Source organism: Watersipora subatra, chromosome 5 (genome assembly GCF_963576615.1).
Source record: "Watersipora subatra chromosome 5, tzWatSuba1.1, whole genome shotgun sequence".
Lineage (NCBI taxonomy): Eukaryota > Metazoa > Bryozoa > Gymnolaemata > Cheilostomatida > Watersiporidae > Watersipora > Watersipora subatra.
The window spans coordinates 53,977,500-53,997,395 of record NC_088712.1 but is presented as its reverse complement, the minus strand read 5'-3'; the positions used below and the strand labels follow the sequence as shown (position 1 = coordinate 53,997,395).

Sequence of the window (19,896 nt, the reverse complement as noted above, 5' to 3'; positions counted from 1 at the left end):
ATTATGTTAAATTACAATACCATAAATTCCTATGTATAAGTCGAAACTTTGACACCAAATTTCATGCTTAAGAATCCATCCTCGACTTATACAGCTGTCACGTTTTTCATGACACGAGTTCTAGTAAAATTCAACTTCAAAAGACTATCACAAATCAAAATTACATGATATTACTCTCGTATAGGGACTTATTTACAAAATTCTATTAATCCTACTCAACATCAGATGAATCAAACACAAAGTCCTATTCTTTACCATTCAAATTATTATCACTAATATTTTGATCTGCAATAAAGGGCTTTTTTTAATTTAATGCTTTATTTGTGGTATCAGCCAACAAGTCCACACTTGGGTAGTCCATTTGACACATGTGAGAAAATAAGAGAAATGAGAGATCTGTCTTGCAGCATGGCTGTTCCGTTAAAAACGTACATATTATCAAAGGTGCTAGTTTCGTTCTATTGGTGAGGCGGGCCAGTACGATGGTGAAGTAGTGTTTTTCGTGCCTGATTGGTCTTCACTAAAACTGTTGTGTCTCATTGTTTTGTTTATTGTTGTACGTATATGCCAAAGGTACAAAAAAGGCGATTTTGCTGATGGCGTTTTGAAGTACCATTTCCTCAGCTACGCATCGCCTGCCTCTGATGTCGCCTGAACTATTGAGCGATCAAATGATTTGAGCCAGAGAAGGAGGTCAGCTTAAACGGTCGATAGATGTCAAAACCAGGATTTTAAAACCAAACTTTGGACCTCGATTTGTACGACGAGTCGACCTATACGCCGGAATTATGCTATAATACTTAGTGTTATGTTATACTATGTTGCAGTATATTATAATTAGGGCCTATTATATTATTTTATGTTATGTATATAATCACAATTACTTAGATTAATTAGAAATATGCAGCCTTGACTTCTGTTTATAACCCTCATGTTTATCTATCCTTACATTGTAGTCACGCTGTGTCGTAATCTAGAATTTTCCGGAAACAGTATTATACTTTTGAAGTTTCTTTGATTTTTCACCTTTAACACTGCATTGCTACGTATTACCATCACTCTATTTGAGTAGCGTATTTTAGTTCTATAAAAAATTCTATTTCTATACATTTCTCATACCCTACTATATTATATTAGTAGGGTTAGTAAAGGGAAGACATAGTCATCTGACCTGAAACATAGCAACCGGTGTATTTCACACTAAAGTAATTATGATCATGCATTTGTATATAGTTTAGCATATTCTGGTCAGAGCAGGGCCTATTCCTTTAAACAATGATAGGCCTACTTGCAAGTGCTAATTCACCAGTAGAACGTTAAAAGTCATTCCTGATGTGACCTTTGTCACATAAGCCTTTGACCTTTTGACCTATGAAAACCTTTGTGGGATTCCTTTTTGACCTTTTACTATTTGACCTTTAACCTTTTATCCTTTTATTAAGAGATACAAAATGATGTCACTTTCATGTTTGGGAACCAACTTCAGACTAGAAGTTGTCTTTCTTGTTTTGCTAACTTCTTGGATTGTGCTATGCAAAATATGAAATTCAAAATTCAAAACTTTAAGAGCAGTCTGATCAACAATACTTCTTTAGTGGCTTCAATAATTTGGACATGAAGGATACCCAAGGAGTTCACTCTCAACTTTCATCCCCAAGGGCTCAACGAAAAAAGCATGTTTCAGGGATGTTTTTTGGCAGCCAGACACTCTAGAGTGTTTTCACAAAAAGGGTATGTTTTTAGCTTGGTACATGAATACCTCTCTCCATACAGTGAAAAGGGGTAATCATGAGCAAAAAAGGGACAATTAGTCTGTGGTGAGGAAAAGATAAGGGGTAGTTTTTTTATTAATGTGTAAGTCAGTAGAAAGGGAGCATATTTTAACATCTCAGACTAACCCTTGGGGATGAATATAAGAGAGTGAAATCCCTGGGGAGGAATATTAAGATAAAAACTCATCTCTTACTCTCAGTCTATTTTCTCTACTAGTATGGCTGACTATCGAACTTATTACACTTGCAGACGGCAGTACGTGAGATATCAGATTTAATCTTCCTATCGCGTTATAAAAATGTACACTTTATACAGTGGTGACAGATTATACATTGTCTTTTCTTAATTGTTTAGCATGTGTTCTATTACGTTTGTGCACTATTACTGTTATGTCGCATCATACAAAAGATTCTCCACTATTTTGACTGGCTATGACGTTTTTGATGATGGATAACGGTTTTCTTGAGCAAACACATAATTTATCTCCTGTAACTACGTGTTGCAGACATACACTATTAAACTGTCTGTTTATTCAAACATTTTCTAATCAACTTATATTTTATACTATATGGCAGAGATTATGAAGGAGTTTTGAGCTCTTGTAGTGTCATGTCACTGATTGGATGATTTTGTGGTGTCTCATGTAATTATTACTGTAATGTTTACTGTAATAGTGCAGTCTGCCTGTCTGTCTGTCTGTCTGAAGCCACAGTTGGTGGTTGGTAAAAACATAGCACCGACAGGGATTTATACTCACAACTTCCAGCATGGTAGACTGACAATCCAACGATCATACCTACCAACTGCTCTTTTGCATTGCAGAACAACTGTACATACAGCCATCGCATCTGACAATCTCCCACGACAAACTAAACTGACAGAATGCTAGTAGCAATAGTTTAAATTTCGCTTGTCTATATGTAAGGTTCATGGAATTATTAAAATGCCGATTATCAGTCGATGTGTTGTGTCTACAAACATCATATTGTAATGGCAGAGCACTGTGATCAGGGCCATAGCGATAGACCTCCCGGCCACCACTATGGTAGAACCAAACCTTCGATATACCTAGGAAAGCTCGGCCACCGGTAAGAAATTGGACTCCCGAAAGGAAAGCCGACGGATCGAGAAAAAACTGTGCGTAGAACAAAGCAAAGGGGCAGAGTCTAGACAGTAAACAAAAATATATAAGGAAGAGGAATCATTCGTTGAAGCGGAATCGTACTGTGCACTCCGCTCTCTGCATGTATTTTCTTAGTTTATTGTCGGTCATGCATGTATACTTACATATTTATTCAGTAGATATGTATTTTATTGGCGATTAACACTCGACGTTGTTGTTTGACTGCCTTGTGGAGAGTAAAGGAAACCGCCATTTTCCTTCACAATATCATATTAATTGTTAAAATGATTATGTCTACCCTAGGACACTTATATTTCGCTAGTATTTAGTTTCGTGAGTAGCACACAGAGTAAAATTTCGCTGCAACTTAATTTCGTGGCTCTGATGAGTGCGAAAATATAGTGGTGTGAAAATAAATGCAGTGGGAAAAACATTACATTCCTCAGGTCCAGTTCACTAATTAGAAAAAAATTCAATTTGGGAATAGTTCGTATTTGTAAACCACAGGTTGAAATGTGTGGGTGAGATCGACAATTCAATTTATTCACTTGCTGCCATTTGTTTCTTAGACTATCAATGACGTCTAGGTCCCTTCCGCCGTGACTTTCACACTCGAATCCCAAGAAGAAGAAAATAGATAGGTAACAACCAACTTCACAGCCAAAACTGTATAACCCTTACGCTGCCATAAACGCATTTATGCGTTTTCTAGGGGCCACTGACATAAACGCATTTTCTGACTTTCTCAGCAATTGTCTGGTAACCTGATTTTATTATTTGTTGACCACATAACCCACGGTCTTTAAGTGTTTTATGAAATTGACTGTGTTGTCCGAAGATTTCTCTATAAAATCAGCCTAAAACAACGAAGCAATTTTAAACTTTTGTTTGAGAATTTCTAATCTAAAAACGAACATTTTTCTGTGAGTTCATTAACTACCCCGCGCGAGTCATAAAACAGTTAATTAGTTGTTGATGACATAACAGCCAGTTTAGATTTTCGTGATTATACAGATAATTAAAGTAGAACTTGAAAAGTACTGTATACATATCATGAAGCAATATCGGCAATTTCGGTAAAATGGCTGGCACTAGACCGGTAACGAATTTGTACATGATTGGCAGTGAAAGAGATAATGTGGTTGGACCTGATGAGGGTTGATATTGTTTTTGGATGGTAATAGAATTCATCACTGCAATAATTATTCTTCAATTTTACGACTTCACCTACCAGACTTTCATCCTCATCAGTTACAAATTCGGTGACTAAACTGATATTGCTTTGCCATGCTGCTCAGTTGGTGTATTAGCTATAATGAGTTTACCAGAAATTTCCCATTTATCCTAACCACAGACGAAAGTTGCCTGCATTTCTAATATTACGATTTTATTGTGGATATCAATGAACAAAGCTATTTAACTTTGCGTTTTCGCTCGTTCGTTATGACAGTTTAGTTTCGCTCATTAATTTTTCGCGAGAGGATTTCACCGCGAAAACGCGAAAGTTAGATGCCGCGAATACATAAGTGTCCTAGGGTATGCAAAACTTTAATAGAAGTACGAAAGCAACAAACATAAAATTACAAAAGCTATCGTGGGCAAACAATTTCATATCAGCTCTGCAAAACTGTCCAGTCAGTCAACATATTATAACATGAATAGTTTAAACTTGCTAACAAGGTATTAAGGCAAGTAAAAAATAACCATAGTGCCTAAAATGTCCATAGACATCTAATGGGGACAGAATGTGATGTTAATTTGAGTATTTATAATAGAAAATATTGAGGAGTGAGAAACCGAAAGGGCAAACTTTGTGTTAATCAGCGATTCTCTGACAAGAATGTTTACAGTGAATTATATAGGCATTCGAGTAAGAAATTATAATAGCAGCTCAATTATTTTATGTATACATTTAAAACAGTTTTGCTTGTTGCTTGTGTAATAAAGGCAAATTATTAAATACTAGTCTAGCAAGAGTTTACACTGGAACTCACATAATAAATAAAGGAAATTAGTCTAGCAAGAGTTTACACTGGAACTCACATAATAAATAAAGGAAATTAGTCTAGCAAGAGTTTCCACTGGAACTCACATAATAAATAAAGGGAACTAGTCTAGCAAGAGTTTACACTGGAACTCGCGTAATAAATAAAGGGAACTAGTCTAGCGAGAGTTTACACTGGAACTCGCGTAATAAATAAAGGGAACTAGTCTAGCGAGAGTTTACACTGGAACTCACATAATAAATAAAGGGAACTAGTCTAGCAAGAGTTTCCACTGGAACTCGCATAATAAATAAAGGAAATTAGTCTAGCAAGAGTTTCCACTGGAACTCACATAATAAATAAAGGAAATTAGTCTAGCGAGAGTTTCCACTGGAACTCACATAATAAATAAAGGGAACTAGTCTAGCGAGAGTTTACACTGGAACTCACATAATGAATAAAAGGGAACTAGTCTAGCAAGAGTTTACACTGGAACTCGGCGTAATAAATAAAGGGAACTAGTCTAGCAAGAGTTTACACTGGAACTCACATAATAAATAAAGGGAACTAGTCTAGCGAGAGTTTACACTGGAACTCACATAATGAATAAAAGGGAACTAGTCTAGCAAGAGTTTACACTGGAACTCGCGTAATAAATAAAGGGAACTAGTCTAGCGAGAGTTTACACTGGAACTCGCGTAATAAATAAAGGGAACTAGTCTAGCGAGAGTTTACACTGGAACTCACATAATAAATAAAGGGAACCAGTAATTAACTTTTAATCAAGTCCTCTAGAAATTAGTTGCTTCTCAATGAAGTTTAAGTCACTGACACAAAGTTTGTCTTCGGCTCAGACTAGGACTGCTCTAATTGGATCAAGACTCCTTGATTAGGTGTGCTTGCACCTCTTAGGGGTTTGAGCTGTTTGTAAAGATGAAAAAAGGAGGGTATTTGTCGTTGCAACAACTGCCTATGCGAATCCGAATTTTCCTCTTTTCTATACATAAAAATAAATATCATAACACCATCAATCCTGAATATGATCTGCGCATTCCACTCATCCCCAAAAAACTACATTTCAATCAGATAATTTCAAAGAAGAGGCATGAAAACAGTCATAGATTATAGTAATGTGTTTTTCTAAAATGTCACTGCTTTGTGAAAATGTTAGACTTTTCTTAGAATGACCTTCCAATAACATATTGTTTTCATATATTCCAAATATGTCTGTTGTTCATTATGCTTTGAACATTTTTGTTCCATGTACACCAAGAGAGTTTCAGATTGCCCTTGTCATTCGTATGGGGTTTGGCGATGAAATGAATAGGAAGTGGAGAATTACATGTATATTGATGATTCCATGACTTAAATCACTCGAGGAGAAAGAGTGCTTAACACTAATTGCTCTCCACCCTCAGTACTTCCATACCGATAATGATAAACTTGTTTTGTAATTGTTCTTCCTGATCTACAGGATCAATTGTTCACTTTTCACGTCTACAATTAACTTGGTAGTCGCTTTCTCATGCCAGTAGACTTGATTTGATGTTAGTATTGCTATACACAAGTTCAAAAAATAGTAGGCATGTGCTTAATTACAATAATTTACAAGGTCAAGAACACCTGATTGATATATATAGGAATCAATTGATCATCTTTCACTTTTACAATTAACTTGGTAGTTGCCTTCTCATACCGGCAAAGACTTGATTTGATGTTGGTATTGCTATACACAAGTTCACAAAATGGAAGGCATGTGCGTAATTACAATAATTGAGAAAGTCAAGGATACCTGATCAATATATATGGGAATCATATGTTCACCTTTCACTTCTACAATTAACTTGGTAGTCGCCTTCTCACACCGCCAAAGACTTGATTTTATGTTAGTTTTGCTATACACAAGTTCACAAAATGGTAGGCATGTGCTTAATTACAACGATTTACAAGGTCAAGAATACTTGATTGATATATATGGGAATCAATTGACCATCTTTCACTTTTAAGATTAACTTGGTAGTTGCTTTCTCATACCGGCAAAGACTCAATTTGATGTTAGTATTGCTATACACAAGTTCACAAAGTGGTAGGCATGTGCTTAATTACAATAATTTACAAGGTCAAGAACAAACGGATTGATATATATCAATGGTCATGCAAATGCCTTTCTCCTTTTTGAAAATTGCTGTCAAAATTGTTAAATATCAGCCAAATCTGACATCAGTTAATCGAATAGCATTTGTAGCATAGCAAATGGTGGCAGATCGAGATTCAAAAATATGATGTATACAAAATAACTAGCTATAACTATAAAATAATCACTAAATCAGGCTGAGTAGCTTACCTGGTAAGCTAGTAGTCTAAAGCTTTACTATAATAATAGGAGTGTTTGAAGCCAGCCTAATAACTGTTATGTTACTAGTAATGATCAACAATGCTAGTAATAAGCAATAAGAAATTTCCAAACACTCTGGCGCGAGTATTTTAACCAATGTAATAACTACGAGCACAATTAATTCAATGGGTCGCAATTAACCAGGGTGGCTTTAATGGGTAAGTTCGCCCTCTCCAGAACTGGAGGTGCCGAGTTGAAATCCAGTACGGAGTGGTCTTTTCGATGCTGTAACAAGTTTTGCTATAACTAGACAGGCAGACAACAGACACTCACATTTTTATAAATATACCAGACAAATGCCGGCGTTGCACGGGTATAAAAAAACAGCTTATAAACAGTGGCAAATAATGTAGTTGTCATTGGCTATTGTGAGTAAGCTAGTATCTAGATTGTTAAACTTGCTAATTAGAATCGTGAGAGCAAGCTTTACTGACGTTGCGCATAACGCTGAGTCGCTATGCATATTTTAACCCAGATTATGACTTATATCATTTAATGAATTCATTGCATCATGTTTAGCTTAACGGGTTAGCGTGTCACCGCGTAAATGGGAGATTCCGCGATCAAATCTTCTGTGATACAGGTTGTTGATTGCTAGATGTTACCGTAATAACTATAGCTAGAATCTTTGTAGCCTCTCACCAAAATATAGAGAGAATGAAAAGGTTAAGTAAGTTCCTACAGGTACTCTGCACAGGGGTGACAGTCTCTCCTTGTACTTGATGCGCTCGCAATCCTCCTTACTCTGGCTACTTTAACATTCCTGGGATTAAAGAGCAATTTGCAAAAACAACGTATAACTTTGAAGTTTGTATTGCAATATAAGAATGCTCGTGTAAGATTTGAGCATTACTAAATAGTGTGTAGTGGTGTCACGCTGAATATAGTGAGTAGTAGTGTTACACTGAGTATAGTGGGTAGTAGTGTTACACTCAGTATAATGAGTAGTAGTGTTACACCGAGTTAATGAGTAGTAGTATCACACTGAGTATAGTGAGTAGTAGTGTTACACTGAGTATAGTGGGTAGTAGTGTTACACTCAGTATAATGAGTAGTAGTGTTACACCGAGTTAATGAGTAGTAGTATCACACTGAGTATAGTGAGTAGTAGTGTTACACTGAGTATAGTGGGTAGTAGTGTTACACTCAGTATAATGAGTAGTAGTGTTACACCGAGTTAATGAGTAGTAGTGTTACACTGAGTACAGTGAGTAGTAGTGTTACACTGAGTATAGTGGGTAGTAGTGTTACACTCAGTATAATGAGTAGTAGTGTTACACCGAGTTAATGAGTAGTAGTGTTACACTGAGTACAGTGAGTAGTTATTCCTAAATGCTTTGAGCAGAGATTCTACATGCCAATTATAAATTGGACAGGTTTCATTTGGTGGCGACACTTTCCACTACTTGAGAGTCAAGGCAGCCAGGTAGCTGTTGCAACAGCTTCAAAACCCATTGATAAGATATGCAGACTGGCTTCTTCAACTAATTTCGTATTGTTCCAGATCATTAAAAAAGCTATATTAGCATTTTAAAATGCGTATTAAAAAACAGCCAACAATATCATGGAGTTCTCCACTGGATAACTGGATAGGCGCCCAAGATGCATCCACACATTGGTACTCTAGAACGCAACTTGTTGAAAGATACTGACCGACAATCAACTGTCTGTAACACATACACCAACCAATCAGATTTGAAAAGTAAGATACAACTGTGAGAAATTTGGGCTATATCGCCATACTGTATTGTTGTAAATAAAAAGCATCTCATTATATAATATTGCATAACACTGGTCACATTCACTGTTGATAAAAAGACTTGCAACAAAATAGCTATATTTGCCAATATTTTCCAGCTGAGAAGCTATGATTAACATGCTCCAACAGATTAGTTTTTGAGACTATAATACTTCCTGTGGCCAACTGCATGAGAAATGTACTAGCCATGCAGGTAAAAAACACCTGTGTTTGAGTGTATTCATAGAATGCCATAATACCATGTTCCTTTTCTACCCAAGCAGACACTAGCACAAACAGTCGTACAAAATGTATGGGTTCAACACACTGCATTCCTTTCCTAAGGCTCCCAAACAACCCCCACCTCACCATGCTCAGGCTAGTCACTCAAGCTAACATCCATCCATATGAGGGGCATTGAATAGGAGATGCATCCTTGTATATGCTGAGAAACGAATGTTATATATGGTCACAGCCTAACGACACTTCTCCTCAATCGAAGGCAGAATCAAAGCCTTGCGACAGATTACTGTGGCCAGTGTAAGCCGGACGGCCACCTGAAGAACTGTATACATTTGTTGCCTCAGATACATTGGCACGACAAGGACTCGATGTCTCCAACTTTGCATCGGCAGCAGCTGCCCTCTTCAGCTGTCCATCATTAAAGTTATTAAAATTACTCGGATTAGGGCGAGTATTGTTGGAGCGGCAGAGCTTAAAATGCTTCTTAAGGTTCTCATAGAGCTTAGTCTTTGATGTTTCCAGCGAAATGAGCTCGAGTCTCAAGTCAGCATTCCTCTTCGTTAGTCTCTTCACTTCCTATAGAAAATACCCATACATACATGCAAACACAACATCCAGATCACAGACATGGATACCAACAAATCAACAGAGTTATTTAAAACAGGACAGAGAATATCGAGCTTGTGCCAAGACCGGTTACAAGATCCACCAACCTTTTCAAATGTAGAGGCCACTGATTTCTTCTTTTGTCGGGATCTCTGTGCGGCCAGACGATTCAACTCTTTTCTCCTCAGTCTCTTATCCTCATTAGTCATATTTTTCTACAGAAGAGTCGTACACGCGATTGAAAGTATATCTAAAAGTCAGCCCACACAAATTAGCAAGGTGGTCTAATCCTTACTATAATAAGACCCGCATCTGTCCGTCTTGTGCTGTGCTAAAGAGCTGCATCGAACCAGCAAAGGGATGTACTAACTCAATTGATACATTTTTTGGATCACAATTTTAAAGATAAACCATCTTGAAAAAGACCTATTCACGAAAAATAGTTCGTAGGCGTTTTGAACTATCAAAATAATTGTGGCAAACAGTGGTTGTAATGTGCCCAAGTAATAAGCATGACATAAAATTGGCAGATAAACAAAAAAATAGACCCATTAACAAAATCTACCGAGCATTGTTGATAAACTTGAAAAAACAATAGAGCAAATACAAAATTCAAGCTATCGACCTTGACAACTCTAGCATGGCTGCTATAATTTTTACTTTGATATTTAAAAATGTTAAAATATTGATTAAATAGCTATGGAATGAATCAAAATGGATATTTCAAAGTATAATGAACTGACAGCCAAACATTTTAGCTTTCCACTTCACCAAGATCGATCGGTAAAAAAATTTATTGAATTCTGGTCAAAAACAGTAGCTGAATTTGCAGAGTGTGTGGAAAGTTTTCGGGTGAAGTCGCTACTATATGCAGGGTTCCTAAAACGATGATGATAAACATCGTATTTCAACTAAAACCTATGCTTACCGCACTTGACGCCATTAGCACTTACCACAGGCCGAGTCAAAATATCCGGCAAACATTGGCCAGCTTGTTGCCCATCCTCACTAGAAGAATCTGTGAATTCGGAGTTGTTATCTCCAGAGGAAGATGTTGAGACATGTTTATAGTCTTGCTGGTCTACTAGTGACAAACAGTGCTGTTGTTCATCTTTGGCTTGAGCAATTAGAGACATGCTTGGTATCGTAGAACCCGGCCAGTCATCAGGAAACATCATGAACCGCTCCATAATGTCATCAGTTGTACCCGTTGGTGTGCTTGTTCCTAAAGGTATTTATAGAGACATTGCTATAGCCAGCAGAACGGCAGGGTCAGAATATAATAATGAGCACATACTCTTTGCTCAATATGTCTCTTACATTTTTACTTATGCTGTAGTTCATCAATGATTATGAAATAACAACAATGAGCAAATATAACTGAATAAGCTAAGATGCTCACTGAGCTGTCGGTAACACGTGTAACGCATTGGATTGGATTAGCTTAAGAATTGCAGACACGCGATTGGTTAATCTGCGCCAACGCGTTATGAAAGCTCTGCGCCAAGCATTATGAAAGCATGACGCAACACGGCGCTTGGAATTTCCCAACTGGGAATTACAGCAACATTTTATGAGGCATGCCTCAACAGGTTTAAACCAGCGAGGCACGTATTGCGGGCTCGTAATAGGTTCCAGCTCCAGTACCACTCGCGTGACAAGCTTATAGCGTGACAATAGGGCTAAATACAATAAGTAACAGCAGACCACGATGCCAAAGACCACATGCCGATAACCACTCAATCCTTATTTCTTCAAAATTGGCAACAAATCAACTTTAATCACTACAATAACATTTTAGTCATAAAGTTGCTGCCCAACATCTAGTATATTCGCTCTCGACAGCAAGTGGTCTATGCCACTTCTAGCTCTGGACACTTGGGCAAGGTGAGAAATAAGTTGAAAGATGTTAAATGTAGCAAAATTTCCAAGCTAGCTCTATGTATTTCCAAACAAATACGTTAATTTCATGAGATGGCATCTCAAATTATAATACTATTAGTTAGTAAGTCACCAACACTAACCAGAGGTATATGGACTTGAGAGTTCACTCTTGGAAAGTTGGCAGTAGAATCCGTTGTCATCACCAGCATACTCAGCAACGTGATGTTCAGTTGTCGTTTCGGATATAGTTGCGGGCACTAGACAATCCTGGTTATCCTCAAGGTTACCTGTTACTGAATCTATCCAAGATGAAGCTTGAGGTGAAATCATGATAGTTACCTGTAAGCAACCAGCCATTTAAAGCCACAAATGTTTAACATCAGCATATATCGTGTAAAAAAATGAAAATCATAATAGAAATGCAAATGTGGTCTCATCCACAAGTAATACGTGCGTTGCGCAACGCCTTTCGATTTCACAACGCACGTAGCTTTACACTGTAATGTACAAACGCTGCACAACACTGGAATGACTTAAACAGAAACTATTCAATGAAGTCCATATTCATATAGCACATTGATACCATAGGCTCCAATATTAAAAATTAAAAAAAAAGATACAAATCCTTTATTAATCGGCGTGCTATAACAAAGCAATATATTCGCAGCAGCCTTATGTTTGAATATATATTAGACAACCGCTTAAATACTCAGTTCATACATATAACTATATGTATACATCCACATAAATATGCATTATATATTTACTTTAAGTTGTAACAAATGCAGTGCAATTAGAGGCAATTTATTTTTTCCGTATCATAAATAAATATCACGAACACGCTGCAGCTAGAACAAAACCTTTACCAAATTTATGAGTAAACTCACCTTTAAAAGCTATCAATGTAATCATTAAATTGGCAAGTAAATGAGTGTATCCCTCCACTAACCACTGGCAGCTTTAATAGTAGTTAGTATTACTGGTAATCAATTTATCTGACTTTCTAGTCGTTCAGCAGGCTTGTTAGGTATGTTGATAACGTTAGATTTGAATGACGAATGACTGACGAAATCGACTAAGAACTGATAGGATATTCCAATTAGGAATTCCATGACGAAAGCTCGAACTTCTGGAACTTTCGACAATCGTTAATGTCTTTCTATCGTTAAATCGGTTATTATTGCGACTTATTTACGGCGAGTTTAAAACCACGCCCCGTAGCTCACGATAACTTTGTAATCGTACCATAGAAGCAAATTAACAACATTATTACAACGTAGTTTTACGAATACATGTATGTATTCTGTGCGCGTATATGTTAGTCTAACTGAGCCCAGCTCAGTAGTATGTATGAACTGGACTTCCGTTTCCTGTTGACCTGAGAGGACGTGCTATTGAGAGCTTCTCAGATTTTACAAATTTTTCTTCAACTTTTACGAATATTTATCCCTTTTATTACTTTCTTACCCCTTTTTGTACATATTTTATACTACCATATCACTTTTATATTGTTTTGAAGTTAGCAGGAAGGCAGCTTGGCCGCTTCAGGCACTGCTGTGACTAGTGGTAGACACTGAGTGGGACAACTCTTTGTTTACCATATCACTTTTATATTGTTTTGAAGTTAGCAGGAAGGCAGCTTGGCCGCTTCAGGCACTGCTGTGACTAGTGGTAGACACTGAGTGGGACAACTCTTTGTTTTATTTTAAAGTCCTGATTTTTAATTTTGTTTTATTAAATCTCAGTGATAGAATGGTTAAGGCTAAGACTTCCAGAGGCAGTGGTTTGATTCAGATGGATAGTCAGTGTGGAAAATGTAAAAACAAACTGAAAGATGAAGTAGATAATTTAATTCAATGCGATTTTTGTCAGTTTTGGTTTCACTATAGATGTGCTAGTTTGAGCAAAGAGGAAGCTGAGCTGCTGTCGAGGCTGGAGCCTAAAGGTGCCAAGTGGGCCTGTAAGGTATGCAGCAAGGGAGAAGTTTTTGTTCAAAGTAATCCCCAGCTAGATAATATCGAGAAAAGTTTGGATGAAATCAAGTCCTTGGTTATTGGTAGTCTTGAACCTCAAGTTGAGGCTATAAAAAAAACATATGCAGCAGCAGTACAAGATATCGAAAGGAACACAAAAGTTCTTGTTAGTGCTGCAAAACAAACACTTGTGAAAAATGAAAACGAACAGAAAGAAGCTAGAGACAAAAACCTGATTCTTTTTGGACTCCAAGAGTTCAACACCAAACAGGAAACTGTTGAAGAAATAAACAAGCTCTTTTCAGAATGTCATCTCTCAAAAGTAATTGAAAAGAAGAACATGTATAGGCTAGGTAGGATAAGTGAAGAATCTGACTTGAAAGATAAGAAACCAAGACCTATCAAAATATGCACAGAGTCTAGGGAAGACAAATGGGAAATAGTGAGAAGAATCAACAGCTTTAAGAAGGGGGGTATTTTTGCAAAGCTAGATATGTCGAAAGAGGAAAGAGAGGAGGATTTTCAGTTATACCAGACGTTAAAGAAAATCAGAGCAGAAAATTCTACAAATCGTTACAAAATAATCAAAAAAAAAATAGTGAAAGTAAACCAATAAGCCTTCTTTTAGCAAACGCAAGGTCAGTGAAGGGTAAACTGAATGAAATAGAAGTTTTAGCATCGGAATATGATATACTATGCATTACAGAGACACATATTGATTCGTCTTTCAATAATGAAATGATTTTGAGCTCATCGCAAAAGTGTATTTATAGATGTGATCGAGATTGCCATGGCGGAGGAGTAATGATTGCCCTTTCACCATGTATTAATCACCACCAGATCCACTTAGAGGGTACATATTTTCCAATAGAAGTGGTTTGTGTAAAAATAGAATGCGTTGATAGTGGCCTAGATTTGATAATTTTGTGCCTTTACATCCCACCATCTTTTATCAGACAAACAATTGATCCACTTGACGATCTACTGGGACAAGTAGTGTCAAGATTTCCTAAATCTACTATATTTGTTTCAGGCGATTTTAACTTGCCTGACATAGACTGGATTATAGGTCAAGTTCGTTCTGGATCTCACAACAAAACACTTCACAAATCTTTTTTGAGCAGTCTGCTATCCCATCACCTGACCCAACTCGTGACTGAGCCTACACACCAACTTGGCAATACACTCGACCTAATCCTTACTAATAATGACAGCCTTTTTACAGATTTGAATGTGATCAATCCTGGACTAAGTGACCATTACATGGTAGGCATAAATATAAAAATCAGGGAATTTAGGCCAAATAGTAAGCATAATGATTCTTTTAAAATATACGCTAAGGCAAATTTTGAAGCTATCACTCTGGCTCTAGAGAAAACACTTTCTAAAGTGTCAAGCGCTATTCAAAATGAAGAAAACATAAACACAACATGGCAAATCTTTGAAACGGACTTGAAAGAAGCAGTCAGTAACTATGTACCTAAATGCACAAAAAAGATCAGAAACAAAGACGAGCCCGTATGGTTTAATGATTCTGCCAGGAAGTGTGTAAGATCGCAAAGAAAATTGTATGATAAATTCAAGAAAAGTGGCCTGGACACAGACCTACAACAGTACAAACAGGCTAGGCGCCAAAACAAAAAGCTCTTTAGGAAAATGGAATATGACCACTATGATAGAATATTATTCAAACCACTGAGTTTGGGAGATAGCAAGCCTTTCTATTCATTTTATAGAAGGAAGAGTGGGAAGAGCTGCCATGGCTCTGTTATTTTTAAGGGTAAATCAGCTTTTGAGACTTCAGAGATTTTTAACAAGTATTTTCAGAGTGTTTTTTCTGGGAGCAGTTCATACTCAGACCCGCTTTGGGCTGAAGGGAACTGTCCGATTACAATTACTAGTGAGGGGGTGAGGAAATTGTTAATTGGTCTGAAGACCGGAAAGGCCCCAGGCCCTGACCAGCTGAGGAAAGAGGACCTCAGTCTTGATGTGGTGGTCACTAGTCAGATTTTAGCTCTTATCTTTCAACATTCTCTTAATACTGGCCAGCTGCCTGATATCTGGAAGGCGGCAAACGTAGTACCAATTTTTAAAAAAGGCTCGAGAGACAGCCCCAGTAATTTTAGACCAGTTTCACTTACATGTATTGCATGCAAACTTTTAGAACATATAGTACTAAGCAATATTAATCAGCATCTTAATGTAACGCTCAACCCAAGCCAACATGGATTTAGACAGGGTCTCTCATGCACTACCCAACTTGTCACAACAGTAGATGACATTATGAAAATGGTGGATGGAAATGACTCGGTACACGCTGCAGTGTTGGATTTTTCGAAAGCTTTCGATCGAGTACCTCACGGTCTCTTAATTGAAAAGCTGTTATTTATTGGTATTGACTCAGCAGTAGTTAGATGGATAGCACATTTTTTGGCAGACCGAATGCAGAGAGTGGTTGTGGAGGGAGCAACGTCTGGTTCTCTTGCAGTAACTTCTGGTGTTCCTCAGGGTTCCGTGCTGGGGCCCTCTCTTTTTCTAGTTTACATTAATGACATTTGTAGCATTATAAAGACATCGACAATGAGACTTTTTGCGGACGATGCCCTTCTTTATTGCCCGGTTAACAGCTTAGATAGTTCCCAGAAATTCCAGGAAGATTTGTTTTTGTTGGAAAGGTGGGCTGAGCATTGGGGTATGGTGTTTAACACTGATAAGTGTCAAATAGTCAGGTTTGGTAAGAACGGTCTTGATAGTTCTGTGGATTACTTTTTAGGAGGAATAGCGTTAGAGAATGTATCAGCTTTTAAATATCTTGGAGTTGAAATTACTAGTGATTTTAGTTGGGACTTGCAGATTGATTCGGTGACGGCAAAGGCTTCTCGGAGGTTGGGTATGATGAGGCATGTGCTTTTTAAGGCCCCCAGAAAGGTGAAGAGGGTTGCATACCTCACCTTGTGTAGACCTATAATGGAATATGCAGGTGAGGTATGGGACCCTCATTTAGTTAGGCAGATAACATCGTTGGAGAATGTGCAGCGAAGGGCTGTGCGTTTTATTTCAGATTTGAGGGGAAAACAGAGTGTTACGGAAGCAAGGCAGTTTTTGGATCTAGAGCTGTTGGAGGCAAGGCGTAAGAGTGCTCGCATGACATTGATGCTAGAAATTTTAACAGATAGCAAGCACAGTTCTTTTGTTGATAGTTTTAAGCATTTACAAGATACAACTCATGATCATAATACAAGGTCAACAACTAACGGGGAACCCCCCGCCATTGAGTCAAATTCGAGTTTTTATCAATATAGTTTTATGCCCAGGACTTCCCGCAACCTGCGAGGAAAGCCATGAAATTTTATCGGATTTTTGACAGACATTTTGAAGGCCTTCTTTTACCCGCGAGCGGGGTCTAAAGGCTCGAGTTTTACCTAGACCTAGACTTCAGCCGCAAAGTGTAGTTTGGAATTTGGTTTACGCCGAAACGCACTTTTTGGCATTCTGACATTAAATTGAATTCGATCGGCCTCTATTTAATTAAAGCATGTTACGTGGTGTATTGTACAAATATTCCGTGTGTCTGTGGAAAACACTTATTACTGTTAAAATAAAATCAAAGACGTTCTGCACAACTTTACGACGGATTTTGCGTAAAACGCAAATCATATCAAAATATAAACTAAAACTTGTATCGGTTGTGGGGATATTTTAGCAAAGCACTTCGGTATATTATGGTAGATGTACGCCAAAACATTTTTGCATACCAGAAGTATATAAAAAAGAGCATTTTTCTTGTTTTGTATTATTTTTAATCAATAGAAATCATCATCATCATACCAGAAGTAGTGAGAACAGTTGCATTTATGTACCTATTAACTAAGAAATATTAATTTAGCATAACTTAATTGCTAAAAATGGCCAATAACAGCAGTGCATAAAGGAAAACTAATGTATACATTTGAGCATCTGAAATAATTGCAAACAACTAAAGCATCTAAAACAATGCTATGCTTTGAGCAAGAAAGAGTGATGAAGTAGTCTGACCATAACATTACGATGGTGATTTTATCAGTTACACAAAAAAGATGTTGTATTGAGATATTAGCAAAGACAGATTCCAGAAGAGAGCAATGCCTAAATCACAGGAGATATGCACGATATTGCAATGAACAAAACACATAGTATAATAAAGGATCATCAGGGGAAGCAATAACTATAGAAGCATCAACAAACAAATTAGAAACTTTCAGTGGAAGGAATCTATCAGCGAAGATGCATCAATTGGCCTGCCAGAAAACCACCAAAAGAAATTAAGAAACGATGGCATATACACAGCTCAGCCATGTTCTATCAGACATGACCAAAATAACAGGAGTTAGTCATCATTTTCAATCAGTACACTCCCGTGATGTACTTAAAACAAGTACTCTCACATATCCACCCTCTATGACATAAACAGCAGAACCTGAGCACCTAAACACTTGCAGACTAGCAGAGACACGTATAAAATTGAACAGCTCCAATGACAGCCTTTTTTCTTTCATGGGCCTAGGCTCTTTTTATTCCAACTGTTAAGCCTCTCTATGGACTGTCATGACTCTCCTTTGGCTGTCAAAACTCATAGACATGTGGGACTGAGTAAAAAAACATGAACAACTGTTCATGGAAGGGTGTAACTTTCATTGGCTGTTTTTAACTTTCTGTCGTTAATATTATTGTTTTAGAATTTTGTTAGTTGTATGTTTCATTTGTTGAACTTGAAGAAATGAAAAAAAGTATCTTTTACTAGTAAATATTGGTATAGCTTTGAATAGCTTTACATCTTCATTGGTGTCTGAACTAGTAGTAATCAAATTAGTTCACACAATCTAAGCAACTTAAAGCAAGATTGAGGATCAGAATGAATAGACCCTGATAATATGGATAAACTTAGGCAATGTGTTTGAAAGGGTTCTGTGTGTATTTGCATAATACAGAAAGCATGCATTATGCACCTTTCTGCACCATTTGAGCTACTCATAAAGTTAGTTTATGAAGGGTTGTGTTTGCCGAAAAGATGCGGAGCTATTTTCTATAAACCTTACCAATGAAGTTTCGTATTATAGAGCTATAAGGGTCTGTGATTTTTTATAATACAAGGAATTGTAAGCGGACAGACAGGATCTACTGTTAGCGTATACTAGTCATTAAGTTTGGTTGTTCTTGTTGCTTTCTGTTCTTTAATTCAATAAAAAGCATCGCCTTCTTCCTTTGTTACCACTTGTACTAATTTTCTTGGGTTTGCTAATGTTATGATATGAAACACTATGTGATGTTACTCAAGCGCAGTAGCAGTGATCTATATGAAGGAAAAAGCATACATATGTATTGGCTAGCACAATTCCTGGCTTTGCATAGGTATTAAAAAACAGTGGCAGGTAATGTAGTTGCCTGGCGCATGGCCAATGGCTAATTTGAGCAAGCTAGTATCCGTATTGCTAAAATTATTAATAGGAGCAGTGAGAGCAAGCTTTAGTGATGTTGCGCCGGAACGCAGTCGCTATGTGCGTTTTAACCTAGATAGCTGCTTATATTGGCTAATCTTGCGCAGCTCAATTGGCTAGCTAACTATCTGGAGAGCGGGAAATTCTGAGATCAAATCTTCTGCGATACGGATTCTTCATTCCAAACTTTTAATAGCTAGAGCTGGACAAACCGAATCACATACACCGAGATTTATATATATTTATTTACAAGTTGAGATTTGACTGTATGAAATAATATTTTGTCTAGAAGTGTAAATTCTTTATTATGTGGTTCATTTTGCATTTTTTCTTAATTTATAGTAATGGTGCTCAGTTAAAATGTGTGGAGATGCTGATGCCTTCTTGTTGTTGGTGTTCAATTGCTGAGAAAATTGGGAATAATTTGTTTAAAAGGTTTTCATCAGCATCTTATTTATGGTTATGCAATTACTAGTTGTGAAAGAGTCCCAGCATATATTTTACTATAATTATTAGTGAGGGGACGATCAGAGAAAATCATGCAACTAACAAACTGTGTAGGTAGTTGAGCATTTTAATAAATGATGATCGAGTACTATTGTGACACTAGAGCAACATGTTTTTGTTTCGTTTTTCAAATTAACTCGATGAGATCTGCTTTATCACTTTTCTAAATGGAAGTTTCATTCCATTATAGAATGA

General features: G+C 37.1%; 1 protein-coding gene across 2 annotated transcripts; it reads right to left on the bottom strand.

Moving 5' to 3' along the window:
* Nucleotides 1–8,999: 8,999 nt before the first annotated feature.
* LOC137396610 (uncharacterized) lies at nt 9,000–12,793 on the bottom strand. 2 transcript variants are annotated; one of them, XM_068082924.1, is made up of 5 exons: nt 12,635–12,793; nt 11,888–12,086; nt 10,817–11,088; nt 9,971–10,078; nt 9,000–9,833 (listed from the first exon to the last, which is right to left on the bottom strand). In XM_068082924.1, exons 2-5 carry the CDS (start codon nt 12,075–12,077, stop codon nt 9,507–9,509), a joined length of 897 nt encoding a protein of 298 aa, XP_067939025.1. In that variant the 5' UTR covers nt 12,078–12,086; nt 12,635–12,793; the 3' UTR covers nt 9,000–9,506. The 2 variants fall into 2 exon arrangements, with proteins under 2 accessions (XP_067939025.1, XP_067939026.1); XM_068082925.1 differs by having other exon boundaries at nt 12,697–12,779.
* Nucleotides 12,794–19,896: the final 7,103 nt, after the last annotated feature.